Source organism: Meleagris gallopavo, chromosome 14, assembly GCF_000146605.3.
Source record: "Meleagris gallopavo isolate NT-WF06-2002-E0010 breed Aviagen turkey brand Nicholas breeding stock chromosome 14, Turkey_5.1, whole genome shotgun sequence".
NCBI classification, from domain to species: domain Eukaryota; kingdom Metazoa; phylum Chordata; class Aves; order Galliformes; family Phasianidae; genus Meleagris; species Meleagris gallopavo.
This window is the reverse complement of record NC_015024.2, coordinates 2,284,542-2,298,771: the sequence shown is the minus strand read 5'-3', so window position 1 is coordinate 2,298,771 and position 14,230 is coordinate 2,284,542. Positions and strand designations below refer to the sequence as shown.

General features: G+C 49.3%; 1 protein-coding gene across 3 annotated transcripts in view; it reads left to right on the top strand.

Annotated features, from left to right (window-relative positions):
- IP6K1 (inositol hexakisphosphate kinase 1) overlaps nucleotides 1-13,870 on the top strand; it is a 35,379-nt gene extending 21,509 nt beyond the window's left edge. Inside the window, exons 2-6 of one of the 3 annotated variants that reach the window (XM_010718345.3) lie at nucleotides 4,935-5,277; nucleotides 8,415-8,625; nucleotides 9,180-9,364; nucleotides 12,029-12,204; nucleotides 12,842-13,351. In XM_010718345.3, coding sequence (XP_010716647.1) covers nucleotides 5,055-5,277; nucleotides 8,415-8,625; nucleotides 9,180-9,364; nucleotides 12,029-12,204; nucleotides 12,842-13,351 — 1,305 coding nt within the window. In that variant the 5' untranslated portion in view covers nucleotides 4,935-5,054. Of the gene's footprint in view, nucleotides 1-4,934; nucleotides 5,278-8,414; nucleotides 8,626-9,179; nucleotides 9,365-12,028; nucleotides 12,205-12,841 lie in introns of those variants that run through there. The other 2 variants (XM_031555477.1, XM_031555478.1) reach the window with 2 other exon arrangements.
- The last annotated feature ends 360 nt before the right edge of the window (nucleotides 13,871-14,230 follow it).

The following is a 14,230-nucleotide window of genomic DNA, read 5'->3' as shown; positions in this document are numbered from 1 at the left end:
CATAGGGGGTATAGGGCCATCCACACCTGAGTGTGGTTCCTGTCCTCACTCTGGCAGCAGAGTATCCTTTGCTGCATCCCCATCATCATTCTCAGCTGCCTTTCTGCAAGCAGGTTTCTCTAAAATATCTGTTTATGATTTTTCAGGATAGAGTTCTCCCCTCTGGTCTTGATCTGTAGAGCCATCTTGGTGAGGGAGCGTGTCCAGATAGCTGGGGCGCTGGACAAGGTGCAGAGGGAGGCTCAGGATTCAGAGCTGCATACTTAAGCAGGCTAGGAGGGCTCGTAGCTTCCAAGGTACCTACTGGCTGAATGTGAGCATTTCTGGTTACGTCCTGAATGTTTGTGCAGGTTGTGTTTCTGCAGGAGGGATGTGCCTGGCTGCAGAGGTCCTTGAGGTTTTCTGCTGATGTGCCTCAAGCTCATGGTTCAATGCTAGGAAGTTGATCTCAAATCAAAGCATGTGGGATATTGTTCCATTTTAGGCTCAGTTTTCATTTATAGAAGTCGAGTCACTCATTCTGGCATCTCAAGAAAAGACATGGATGCTAACTGCATCTGCTCTTTGCTAGCCAGGCTACCTTTAGCTCGCAGCCACCAGGCACCCTCTGGCCAGATGCTCTTATCCTCATTCCTGATGTGTTAATGTTGCTTTAGTTTTGTGCTTTGGAGCTGCTTGCGCTGGGGATATTAAGGGAAAGTCCAACTTCTGTCATCATGACCTTGAGGTCAGTGTTTATCCTCGCCTGTGGCCCAAGCCAGGATCCTGTGTGGCCATCTGCCTTGTTCTTTGGCTGTGCAGATCCTGCAGGCAGGCTGCAGCGCTGGGAGCCACAGTGGGGCTTTGTGGGAAGGCAGCCATGCAGGCTGCTCACGGTGAAGGCATGAGTCAGCGCTGCTTAAGGCAGTCAGCTTTCTTGCTGTGTGCATCACAATTTGAAGTGTTTGTTCTTCATTTTATTTTGGTAGAGTTCAGCTTTACTAGTGAATCATAAAGCGTTGCCAGTGTTCCCATCCAGGGCAGCTTGGAAGGATTGGAATCAGGAGTGTCATGGTGTGATCCCAGCAGTCCTCGCGCTCGTCGTAGTGAAGCTCAGTGCCACCACCTCTCAAGTGCCTGGTGACACGGGGCTCATTTCTCTGTCACCTTAAGTTAACCATCAGAGAAGCATCCCCGCTGTTCCCACTTCCTGCCCTGCCAGCCTTGGGTTGTTGTGTTTGAGCAGCTGACCTTGCAGGAGCAGGCGTTTGTGTTGTCCTGCTGCCTCCATCCTTGCGTCTGCGCAGATGCTTGTGTGGTTTGCACAGTGAATGGCACTGGGAGCCTGATCTGAGTTGAACCAGTGCAGCAGAGGAGTTTGTCTTGATGCCGTTAGTCATGCAGCTGCGTGAGTTCTTGTGCTGGTGCAAGGCTGGGTGTACAGTAGGATGCAGATGCTGCTCTGGGAAGTGTGTGCTGTCTTCTAGTGAGCGCAGAGCTACAAATGGAGGGATTTTTAAACTGCACTGAAGAGCTGAGGGTGTTCATACAGTGTTGTGCCTTAGCTATGGAACGTCTTCAGTGTATTTTTGCAAGACCTGACGTCTCACCCCAGAGCTTGAAGTTGCGTGAAACTGTGACTGAACAGAGTTGTCCTTCCTGCCATCTGTTCTTCTGTACACGTGTGTGTGTGTGTGAGTACGCCTGATGTTCTCCCACCCCAGTTCCCCTCAGTTAGTGCTGGCCATCTCCTTGGCTCTGGGGGAGGTCTGATAAGACATTAACTTCAGCTGGGGGTCTGTGACATCCTCTGGTTGGATCTCGGAGCACATAACCAGTTTGTTACTGTGGGGTGGCACGTACCTTTCTGAAGGGCAGCATCGGTAAGGGCAGTGGGCTTCACTCCGCATCATGACTGTGGAGCTCAGGGTTACCTTGTGTGTCTTTTTCTTTGGAAAGATTTTGTGCCACTACAGGAAGACAGAGCTTATTGTTCTTGGTGTCTGTGCTACTAAGGACCAAGAGTTGGAAAGGTGAGGTACGTAGCTTAAGTTCAGAGCGTGCCGTTAGATTTAAATATTGTGGAGGCAGTCCTTTTCCACTGCAGGATATTTTTAGTGGCTGGGATAATGAACATCAGATGTGCTATGTCCTTGTGCACTTAGCAGTAACTCTGCTCACCCTCACCCTTCACAAGTGTGACTTGGTGGACGATCTGTCTCGCTGGCTGTCTTTGGAAGGGGGATGCTAAACTGCCCTCTGTGTTCTGCTGCTGTCTGATCTCTGCTTGCGGTGTTGGGCACCGCCGAAGGATGTGCTTGGGTGACCTCATCTCCCTGAAGCTGTTGTGGGGATTATAGGCTAATTTTCAGTCCAACTGGAAGGACTCTGAATTTCTTAAGCCAGCTAAAATAGTTGAACCAATGCCTTTGTTTAACGGAGGAAGAATGAGTAATATTTCGGCCTTCAAATAGGGTTTTTTTTTTTTTTTTTGCTTTATAGTTGTTTGAAACTGCTGGGATTCTTCTGTCTCTATTTGTGGATAGTGTCCATGTTTAGTAATAATTCTTTGCTTTGAGTTGGTCTGAATGTCACTCGGTTCCCACTCCCAGATGTAACATGTTGGTTTCTCAAGCCCTGTAGTTAGCTTCATCTTTTGTTAATTGCTACTGGGGACAAAGGATTTTTCTCACATTTACTTGTACATGACCCCATGGCATGGTATGCTGCTGTCCTCTGAGTGACTCAGATGGCATGTTCTTAGGTGTTGCTTATCTTTCAGCAGCCCTCTTAAAGTAGGCCAGGCGTCCCCTCTCTTGTTCTGATGGCTAAAATCTGCCCCGAGGTGAATCTGAAAACAGCCTGCTGGTGTGCGTGTCTGCCTGGGTATCTGTGATATCTGTCTGAAGTTAATGAAGGTGTCTGAAGCTAATGAGCATACCTAGATAGTTTCCATTCTCTCACACAGGGACATTAGTGCTCCATTCTGTTGCTGGTGGAATGGAGACCCTGAGACACGTTGCAATCAACTTGCAGTGGAACTGGGACTGGTACCAGAACTGGGACTGGTACGTGTGTCTCTGGATGTGGAGGACTCTCTTAGCTCCCATGTCCCACGAAGTTTAAACTATAGGAAGGTGTGAAGTTGTTCCCTGTGTTTGGAATAATGGAAAACTCCACTTTGGTCATTGTAAAAATAAAGGAAACCAAATTTAAGGGGGAGCTGCGTAGGCACGAGGGGAGCTAAGTCTGTGAAGTGCTCAGCTGTGCAGTGCTGTGTGTGTTGTAGGTGCTGTCACCCTGCTGCTTGTTGGATATTAGCTACTGTCAAACCAAGCTAAGAAGTATATAGGCAAGCCTCTGCTGCTAGAACTCTGCCTTTTTGATAAAGCAAATGAGAGGGAGGAGAGAAATGCACAGCCTGTTTTAGTCTTTGTGGTATGTCTCGGGCTCTGCATGAGTTTAGAGACTTAAATCCTATCTTTTGATCCAAATATGATGTTTTTCCCCTCTCTACACCAGCAAGCTGACTGTTCACATCCCTTTGCGCTGGATGTAGTTGTGTGAGGACAGTGTGGTCACGTAGCCACCACAAAAGGAAATGTTTTCCATTGGATCAGTGGGATGATTCAACCGAAATGTACGTGCACACTCTTACTGTCCCCAAATCCAGTGCGAGGGAATGTGCAGACAGGAGAGGGAAGCATCATTCTGTTGCTGGAACCTTTTGGGTTGTGTTAAACACGTTGTAAAGTATCACCCCAGTTTCATAATCTCTGGAGCTGCGTCTCCTATGCTGCTGAACTGGAAAGCAAGGGAAGAGCCAGAGGAGCTGCTTTCCCCCTGGAACGTGGCCCAGTGCCGTGTTGGTGTGTAGATGCAGAGACATCCCGTGGCCAGAGGAGGGATAACCTGAGCTGTGTTCAGCCCTCTGAGATCCCTCAGGCTTTCACTGTTGCCCCTGCATGTGGCTGTTCCGACATGATAATTTCAGAAATTGTTGCTGCCATGGGGCTCTTGTGCCAGTGACTTCAGGTAGTTCTTTGTTGTGGGGAGATGCTGTGGTGTTTCTCCAGCAGCCCCAGGAACAGCTACAGTCTAAGCTAGAAAGGGCAAAGCATCTGGAGCTAACTCAGGCAGCTTTGCTTTTTCATCATCCCGTGGCTGTGCCAGGCAGTCTGCAAACGTTTAAAGAGCATCTGTCTTCTCCAAAGGACTTTAAATCTCATTTGGATTTAGCAGTCCCTCTTGCCTACCTTTAGAAAGCCCGAGCTTATTGTGTGAGTTGGCTATATAAAAGCATGAGGAACCAGCTGCTCCGAAGGGCTTTGGGTATTAAAGGAGAGGGTCCAAGAGGAAGCCACTTAGATGCAGCAGCAGAATGGCTATGGCACTTGTATTCTGAAAATCTTCCATGTCGTAGCTTGGAGAGAAGTGAAAAAGAAAAGGAGGAAATGGTGTTAGGGCAGGAGATGAACAGAAGCTGCTTAGTTGCCTAGATGTGAAAAGTGCAGAGGCAGAAGGAATGGGATTCTGATTCTTAAAGGAGTTGTTCTGGCTGTGTGGTTCTGTCCCTGCTGGGTGGGTGTGAGATCGCTTTTACTTGTGCTGGAGCTCACCGTTTGTGCTCCGTTACCACGGTGCCTCTCTGAAGTGAGCTGAAGGAAGGCAGTGGCATTTTTTAAAGATGGGGAGCCTCAGAATAGTCAGATCTCCTCCTTTCCCTGTCTCCTGTCAACCCTACTGGAGAATCTGTGGAAGAGACAGACTCCAAATTAGCACGTGTTTCCCTACATGATTAAAGAGGTGGTGAGGAGCGTGCTGGAACAAGTGGGAAGTAAATGGGGAGTGAGAGGGACACTTGCAGATATAGAGAAATAGCAAAAACTTCTCCTAGGAGATGAGCACGAGTACGAGTGGCTCTCCGTTCACGGGAATCTCGTTTGCCTTTCCAGATCATCATAAGGAAGCAGATAGAGAGGGGGAAAACCTGGCTGCCTGAGTGCTGCTGAGCTGCATCTCCCAGCCTTTGTGGCTCTCCCCATGCTCCAAGAGTTCAACTGGTGCCCAACGCAATGTGTGTTTGTCAAACCATGGAAGTGGGCAAGTATGGCAAGAATGCCACTAAATCTGGAGACCGGGGGGTCCTGCTGGAGCCTTTCATTCACCAGGTGGGCGGCCACAGCAGCATGATGCGCTACGACGACCACACCGTCTGCAAGCCGCTCATCACCAGGGAACAGCGCTTCTATGAATCCCTGCCTCCAGAAATGAAGGAGTTCACACCTGAGTACAAAGGTGAGCCCTGCTGTCACCTTACAACGGGGTGACGTGTTTTGTGAAGCCGCCTTCTCCTTTTCCTGGAGCTGCTTTTGTGTTGCTGTCTTTTTCTCCTGTTATTTTTATTCTTCTCTTTTGCAGGGTAGCAATTCGATTGGAGCTTTGGAAAGGGGGAGGTCTCTTTTTTGTGCTTAATGTGTTCATCCCTCCAGACAGAATCTAATTGTTGTAGTCTGACACTTAAGGTTATGACAGAAGTAATTTTACTGGCAAGTTATTGTCAGTTCCTACTGCCTTGACCTTGAGCAAATGAAGTTAGGTCATGCACCGAGCAGTTGTGCATTCCAGTCCCGTAATTTACTGCTTCCTCATCCCAGCTCTTTTATGGACCCATATCAGAAAACTGCTGAAGCAGGAAGTGTTTCTTTCCGAGCGCTGAGGTGAAGCAAGCCTTGTCCCCAGCTGCTCCCAAGGAGTGGAATTTTCCAGTGCCTGTATCATTGTAGCAAATCGATTGCCTACTGTATCTTTCAGAAGGTACCAAGGGTAACTGCTGCTGCTTCCTTCCTGCGTGGCACAAGGAGGTCTGTGCTTCAGGGACAGCTGGGACCACCGTCTGTTCCAGGTCGTGCCATTTGATCTGGCTGTATCCTGAAGGGCTGAAAGCAGTGTCAGCTTACCTACCTGTGTCTGTATACAGACTGTGACTGAAAGATACCATCTCCAACAGATGGGTCCTCTTGTACCCTCAAGCCACTCTGGATCCATATGGTGCTCTGGTGACCCATCTGAAATCCCATCTGAAGCCTGTGTTGTTATTACTGGAATCGATGTGATGTCAGGCTTTCCTCAGGAGATGTTTAAAACTGATGAAGCTGATGGTCCAGATGGAGACCTCGCATCATCATCATATTTCCTAGTTGCCTAAGGCACGGGATGTGCATCTCCGCTACAGTATGGGATTTCATCTGAGGCTCCAGTGCAGTTTCCAGCTGGTCCCAGGGGTCACTCCTGCTGCTCTGGAGAAGATGATGTTTCCTTTCTGAGCGCACGTATGTAACTCTTAAGATTGCCTCTTCAGAGCTGTGACTTGTGGAGCACATCCAGGCAGACAGAGCGCTTGGATGATCATTTATGTAGTGACATGCTGGAGTCCTAAACTTCTCAGAACTTGTGTGGAGCTTTCTTAAGCTTGTTGGCATTGTCATATGCAGATAGGAAAAAATAGTAGCGTGATGTTCTCTATCAACTGAGCAGTGAAATGTTTCATCACTTTTCAAGTCTTTTACAAGTCTTCAGATTCAGTCCATGTAGTGCCCAATATTCTTGGCAGCTGTTTGATACTGGTGACAAGCTGATAAAAAATTTCACTGCTGTGAGTTGAGAGATGTTGATTGCCTCATTTTCAGGGCTGGAGGTGCCCTGAAGATGTCAGCCCTAACTGAAATTACCGGCTGTTCTGCTCCATGGCTGGCCAGCTAGCTACATTCAGAATTGGTGCCATGAAAGGAACATTGGAAGGTAACAATGGCCAGGGCGCACATGGACCTGATTGCCTTCAGCTGGCACGGAGTGTTTTTGCTCCACAGCCTCCTGTTTTTTATCACTAGGAATCACAGAATCACAGGGTTGGAAGGGACCTCAAGGATCACGAATCTCCAGCCCCCTGCCACATGCAGGGCCACCAACCTCCCCATTTCATAGCAGCCCAGGCTGCCCAGGGCCTCATTCAACCTGGCCTTCAACTCCTCCAGGGATGGACAGGGCATCCACAGCCTCTCTGGGCAGCTGTTCCAGCACCTCACCGCTCTCATAGTAAAGAACTTCCCCCTGACATCCAACCTCAGTCTTCCCTCCCTCAACTTAAAACCATTTCCTCTTGTCCTGCAGTTATGAACTCTTTCAAAGAGTTGATTCCCTTCCCCTCTGTAGGCTCCCTTTAGGTACTGGAAGGCTGCACTGAGGTCACCCCGCAGCCTTCTCTTCTCCAGGCTGAACAAGCTCAGCTCCCTCAGCCTGTCTTTGTAGGGGAGGTGCTCCAGTCCCCTGATCATCTTCATGGCTCTCCTCTGGACCCTCTCCAACAGCTCCCTGTCTTTCTTGTACTGGGGGCTCCACACTTGGATGCAGTACTGCAGATGGGGCCTCACAAGAGCAGAGTAGAGGGGGACAATCAGCTCCCTGTCCTTGCTGGCAATCCCTCTGCTGGTGGAGCCCAGGACACCATTTGCCTTCCGAGCCGCAGGGGCACACTGCTGGCTCACGTTAAGCTTTTCATCTATCAAGTCCCCCAGGTCCTTCTCCACAGAGCTGCTCTCAAGCACCGCTCCTCCCAGTCTGTATGGATGCCTGGGATTCCTCCGGCCCAAGTGCAAAACTCTGCACTTTGCCGTGTTGAACCTCATCAGTTTCACCCAGGCCCACCTTTCTAGCCTCTCGAGGTCCCTCTGAATGGCATCCCTTCCTTCTACCTTGTCAATCACACCACTCAGCTAGGATGCCCTGGAGCCTCACAGATCCCTTTTCTCCAAGACTGGCTGACTTGAGATACAAGCAGCAGGTGTCACCTAAGTGTTAGTGCTCAGATGCTGGAGAGTTCTTGGAGCGGAAAAAGCAGACCAGCAATGCTCTTGTCCTGCAAACGTGTTCCTGCTGTTGACACAGATACTCAACCCAAATGAACTCAATGTATATTTCATATACTTTTCCCCCTTCAGCAGCTTGATAGACTCTTCTTTTCTTTCTCTAGTCTGACATTTCTTGTTTTATTTTACACTGCAAGACTGAATGGAGGGGAACATCCATCCCTCATCAGCCTCGGAACTGCGTTTCCCTTAGCGCAGCACGTTGGGCTGTTTGCACCCTGGGTTAAGAGTATCATGCTTAATTTCCTGTGAATGCCACAGCTTCTGCTGCTGTTACCTACTGTTCACTCCTGTAGTAACACAACACTCCTGTATGCGGAGATTTCTCCTCTGTGCTGCGTAAAAATGTTTGAGTTCTCCCCTCGTCATCCTGAACCTCATTCTGCTGCTCTGGATTTGGTTTTCTGCTCTGTGAGTTATGGTTATTTCTGTGTTGTTGAACACATGTATTCTAGTAATTATATTTCCTCTGCTGGCAAACAGCACTGACAGGCTCCTTCTTTCTGTCAGGTGTGGTGTCTGTCTGTTTTGAGGGAGACAGCGATGGCTACATTAATCTGGTGGCATATCCCTACATGGAGAATGAAGCTTTGGAACAAGATGACGTGCCAGAGAGGGACCAGCCACGACGCAAGCACTCGCGTCGGAGCCTTCACAGGTCAAGCAGTGGCACTGAGCACAAGGAGGAAAAACCTGGCCTGGCCAGTGACAGCACAGAAAGGTAGAAGCTTTTGAGGGTCCACTGACGATGTGACAAGTGGGAAGTCAAAGAATTGTAGGGGTTAGAAGGGACCTCCAGGGATCATCGAGTCCAAGCCCCCTGCCAAAGCAGGTTCCCTACACCAGGAAATATTTCTTTCCACTTTCAGCTCTGGTCCTCCTTTTATTGAGGTGTTCTGTACTTCTGTACAGCTGCTAGATTGTCTTGCTATTCCAGCATACTGTGGCACTGCAAGCTATGTTAGGAGCTGTGCCCAGTTGCAGACAAACTCATCCAAGCAAAATGCTTCTGACGTGGGATAACAGCTGGATGTGGAAGCAAAGCCTGGGGAGCAGATTCAAATGCAGATTCAAAGACCGTCCAGTCCTTAACCCAAGGATATAAGTATGGGTCCGCAGCCTGGGATGTTAGCGAGGATTTGCTGTTAAGCTGGCAGCTTTTGAGTAGTGTGAAGTGTGCAGCAGGAGAGGGAGGTCATGTGCAGGTATGACTGTTGTAAACATCTGGAGAATGCATGGATCCTAACATGCTTCCTTGTTCTGTGTTTATGCCAGCAGCATCCAGGAGGCAAAGAGTTCCAGGATGGACTTGCACATCCACTCAGATGTTCCGTTTCAGATGTTGGATGGGAACAGCGGGCTGAGCTCTGAAAAGATCAGCCATAACCCCTGGAGCCTGCGCTGCCACAAGCAGCAGCTGAGCCGCATGCGGTCGGAGTCCAAGGAGAGAAAACTCTACAGTATCCTTAGGGAAGGCACCGAGTGCATCAGGTTGCTGCTGCTGTGCTGGCCCACACTACACACTCGTGCTGGAAGCAGCTAGGCCTGTGTTTCCCTTGGCTTGTGTTAAGAATGATGTTTTCCCCATCTATTGCACAATCAAAGCTGTATTAAATTTTCTTTTTCCTGTTCTTTCCTACTTCTCAAACAACACCACTGATTTCTGACACTCAGAGAAGCCACGTTTCTGGCCAGTTTCCTGTACTTGGTTTTTCCTTCTGGACTTTCTCTGAGGTGGCTTGTGGTTTTTTTTGACTATCGAGTTCTTCACATGAGACCTTGCCCAGCAGCAGATGCAGGTCTAGCCTGCTCAGTAATTCCTTGGGAAGGAGCTATGATCGTCCTTGTCACCTTTCTTGAGTCTCTTCCAGTTCTACTGTATCCTTCTGGAAATGGGGACCAGAACTGCATACCGTACAGAAGATGCTGGTGAACCAGAGGTTTCATTTCCACTGGCATATAGTGCTGTTGTCTCTACTTCCTCATAATCTGTGGCACACACTCTTGTTGTAAATGCTGTTTGTTTGTTCTAACATACCATTTCTGACTGTAATAGCTGTTTCAAAACCCACTGCTTTATACGTTAGGGTTAAAAACCACAAAACTTTTTCTCCTTATGTTCGTCATCTTGCACGTTAATTCTAGAGGGTGTCTAGCCATTTAATGACCAGGTGGGTCTCATGAGGTCCTTTTGGGATTTTTTATGGTTGCTCCTCATTTTTGGAACTTTGGAACTTGACTGACTTAGTATGTTTGTCATCTCATTCCATTTTCTGGATCACTTGTTGACCAGCATGGTTCTCCACACACAGGCCTTGTGAATGACTCTGTGTGACCGGTCAGACATCCCAACTCTTTTCTTCTTTCATTTGCTAGCTAATTAATTGACTGTCAGCTGCTTAGTCCACAGTCTGCTGTCTAGACTCTTTGAGGCGCTGTCACAGGTCTCCTAATCCTCATGCAGATTTCATTTTGTCTTGACGCTTCATGTCTGCATTTGTCAGAGTTGCTGAAGAACCCCAAGGTATTTTTGAGGTGTGACTTCCACGGAAGGCATGTTTGATCCTTCCCTGAGAAGTCATTTGCCAGCTTCCGTTCTTCAGGACTGCCTCCTGCTGAGCTGTGTGGTACCCTTGTGACAGTTCGTTGTTCCCCAGATCTCTGCAAATCAGCATTGCCATGGCCTCCCTTTAGTCTCCTAGTGCTAAGGTAGCTTTAAATGAGCTACAGTTCCTGTTTAATAGTAGAAGTAGGTCTGTCCTGTGACCTTTAGTGCTTCTGGATGAGACTGCCCAGTTCTGATTATCTGTTATTCATTAGTTCTTGTTGGATGTACAGCTCTTCTTCTGGCACTTCAGGTTGAGCTAATCTGTGTTTAGAAAAAGAGTTTTGGCTTGGGAATCCCCAGTAAACAATGAATTATTAGTGTTTCTTTCTTTTTAGAGTCTCTTTTTACTCCCATCTCCCAGTAGCTCCTTTTATACTTCTACTCTAAGCCCTTCAAGCAGTCTGAATGGCTTCTTCATATGGCCTAAGAAGGATTTATTGTTTTCTTTGCCTTTGCAATTCATTCCTCACACAGTTTTGCTGCTGTTTTTTTTTTTTTTTAACTCGACAGTTTGTGTTTTTGCTTCACCTGCTAGAGCTCAATTTTTGTTTTGCTTGCCTAGAAACAACCTTGTTTTTAATAGCTTTATTCTTCCACCTTTTAACTGTGGGCTTCCTTTTCCTATTCTCAAATGTGTGCTTTGAGCCTCCAACGTATATTTTTAAATAGACTCCACATCACTTGCAGAGAAGTGATTCTATAGCTGTCCTATCTTTTTTTAACACACTTCCTTATTTTTCTGGAGCTCCTCTTTCAAATCAAACATAGTTGCTGGTAGATTTTCTTTTTTTTTTTCCCTAAATGCTGAACTCCCTTGCAAATTTAATGTAGCTCTGCTGTGGTTGCCATTTCAGAGTAACACATTGAACTGTGACCCACAGGGCAAACGTTGGGGTTATTCCTCCCCTTTGGGACTCCTTTGCTCTCTCGAGTTTGCTCTCAGCGTTGTGCCCTAATGGAAGGTGTGCCCATTGTGTGTGCTAATTGAAGTTTCCCATTACAAGTCTGTTTCCTGCCTTTGTGGCCTCTCCAGTTTCCCCCCCTCTATTGGTCAGTGCTGCAGTTCTGGTCAGGCTGATAACAGAGCTGCAGCTATTACTTCAGCCTTCAATTCTCAGTCCATGGGGATTGTGTTCTTTAATCCATATGGTTGAACTGTGATTTTGGTTAGCCTTCAAGCTCCCCCTAATGCATCACCAGTCCTTACTGGCACACTGTATCTTTCCTGTTGTTAGCATTCTGCTCCTTGGTTCCTCCTGCTGGACTTTCCAGTAAGCCTGCTTGTGATCTCCTGTTAGGGCTGGGCCTGACACTTTCCAGGCTGACTTCTACTACCAGCTGCCAAAGCCCACGTGCCACTCTTTGGGTTTTGTCCTTTTCTTCACCTTCCCAGTTTGTTCTACTTCCTCTTTGGTTCCTGTTTGTTTGCCTGTCTCATGCTGGCCTGTGTCCCTCCTCGTGGTGGCTCTGGGGGCAGTGTCTCTGACTGGGGAACTCTCCTTGACGTGTCTCTCAGAGTTCCTTTTGCTGGAGAACGTGGTGCATCATTTCAAGTTTCCCTGCGTGCTTGATCTGAAGATGGGGACCAGACAGCACGGAGATGATGCCTCTGAGGAGAAGGCTGCTCGGCAGATGAAGAAGTGTGAACAGAGCACTTCTGCCACCTTGGGCGTGCGAGTGTGTGGGATGCAGGTAGGAATCCCCAAGGCTGCAGATGTTGCACGTTCCTTTTCCCAGTCCCACTAGAGCTTCTAGTTGTTAACGTTTGCTGCTGAGCTCTGAGCTAGCAGGTGGGTATGCTGGAGGTCACGATACATACTTTTGGTCTTCATTTGAAAGCCCAGAGCAAAGGAACTTGCTTCTCCCAAGGTGGTCTGCTTGTTTGCAGAAAATGTGGGAACTTTTTAAAACAACTGCGCTTCTTGCTTAGTGTTAAGCTAGAACTGCAGCATCTGATGGAGATGTCTTTCTGTTCTATCATCATCCATGTGTTGAGAGTTAAAAAAAAAAATTCTGTTTTCCTATTGTGGTTACACCCTGAGCACAAGGATCTGATGCTGTTGTGCAATAGAGCCAGTCCTTTCCCCGCCTGCAGAAGCATCTCATGGTCCCTACCTCTGCCCACAGACTGAAGCAAGGAGGGCCCTTCACTACTCACATGACAAGCTCTTTGGGGATGCAGGGGGCAGGCAGGGCTGCTCCTTCTGCCTCCTGGGTGTGGTGGTGACGTGAATCCCTCTGCCCTGTCAGCACGAGGCAGCTCTGGGCTCTCCGTGTGTTGCCTCAACCTTGTGTTCCCACTTGATGTGCATTTCCTTTGGTGTTCCAGGTCTACCAGCTGAACACAGGGCATTACTTGTGCAGGAATAAATACTATGGACGTGGTCTTTCCATCGAGGGCTTCCGCAATGCCCTCTACCAGTATCTCCACAACGGCATAGAGCTGCGCAAGGACCTCTTTGAGCCTGTCCTTGCCAAACTCCGAAGCTTGAAGGCAGTTTTGGAGAGACAGGCCTCCTACCGCTTCTACTCCAGCTCCCTTCTCATCATTTACGATGGAAAGGACAGCAGGGCAGAGATGTTTGTGGAGTGCCACTCGGAGACGCGCCTGAAGCAGATGGACAGCTCTGTTCCGGAGGGCCTTCAGGACGGCGGCAGTTTGGAGCCCAGCTCCCCTCCCCACCCCATGGTGGATGTGCGTATGATTGACTTTGCGCACAGCACATTCAAAGGCTTCCGTGATGACCCCACTGTGCACGACGGACCTGATAGAGGTTATGTGTTTGGGCTGGAGAGCCTCATCAACATCATGGAACAGCTGCGTGAGGGAAACCAGTAGCTCTGGGCCATGGCCACTTACTCTTATCCTGGTGACTGGAGCAGGCACAACCACCTCCCACCACGGGGAACAGCAGCCACTTCAGTTTTAGGACAATTGTATTGCTCCACTGTTTTTAAATGTACTCGGAGAGAAGAGCTGAAGGGAGGCAGCGTGGAAGAGCTCCTCAAACTGACCGCAACAGCTCTGCCTCCTCGAGGGGGCTCTATGGCTGCCTGCTGGGGCTCTCGGTACTTCGCTCCTCCCATGTGTATTTTGGAGGGGGGACCTGGCCCTAGGGAAGGGAAAGCAGGAGAATGCAGGGCTCTGAAGGGCTGCAGCTGTGGCTTGGGGAGCTCCTGCCTCGGCAGCCTCCTAAAGGCCTTTAGCTCGCAATTCTCCCAGGGCACTGGAGCAGCAGCCGGCAGGCTCTATGGGGCAGGTGCTCTGCATGCTCCCTGGCTGGCCTTGCTAGCTCTGCCCTCTGTTTTGCCGTTGGGCCTTTGCTTTTGATGCTGCCTTTTCCTTCTGTTTGGGCACTGTGAATAACCGACCCAAACGGGGAAATAAAATGACCAAATGCAACCCAGGGCAGAGCTGCGGGGGGAGGAAACGCTGCACTCCCGGTGCTGTCTGCGGCCCTGCGGCCCTGGGCCGGCCCCGGGACACCGCGGGCGGGGCTCTGCCACCGTGACTCTGCCCTGGGCCCCCGACCAAGCCACAGCTCAGCTCGTGGGCTAGCAATAGTACTTGTAGCGGTTAACGTTCCCCCGGCCCTGCAGCGGGGCGTTCAGCCCATCCCCTCGTAATCGTCGGTCCCGCCGCTTGTATGCAAGGATCTCTGTTCCGCGGGCTCGGCCTGCAGGCACGGCGCTGCGTCCTACCCGGGCTCCGGGCTCC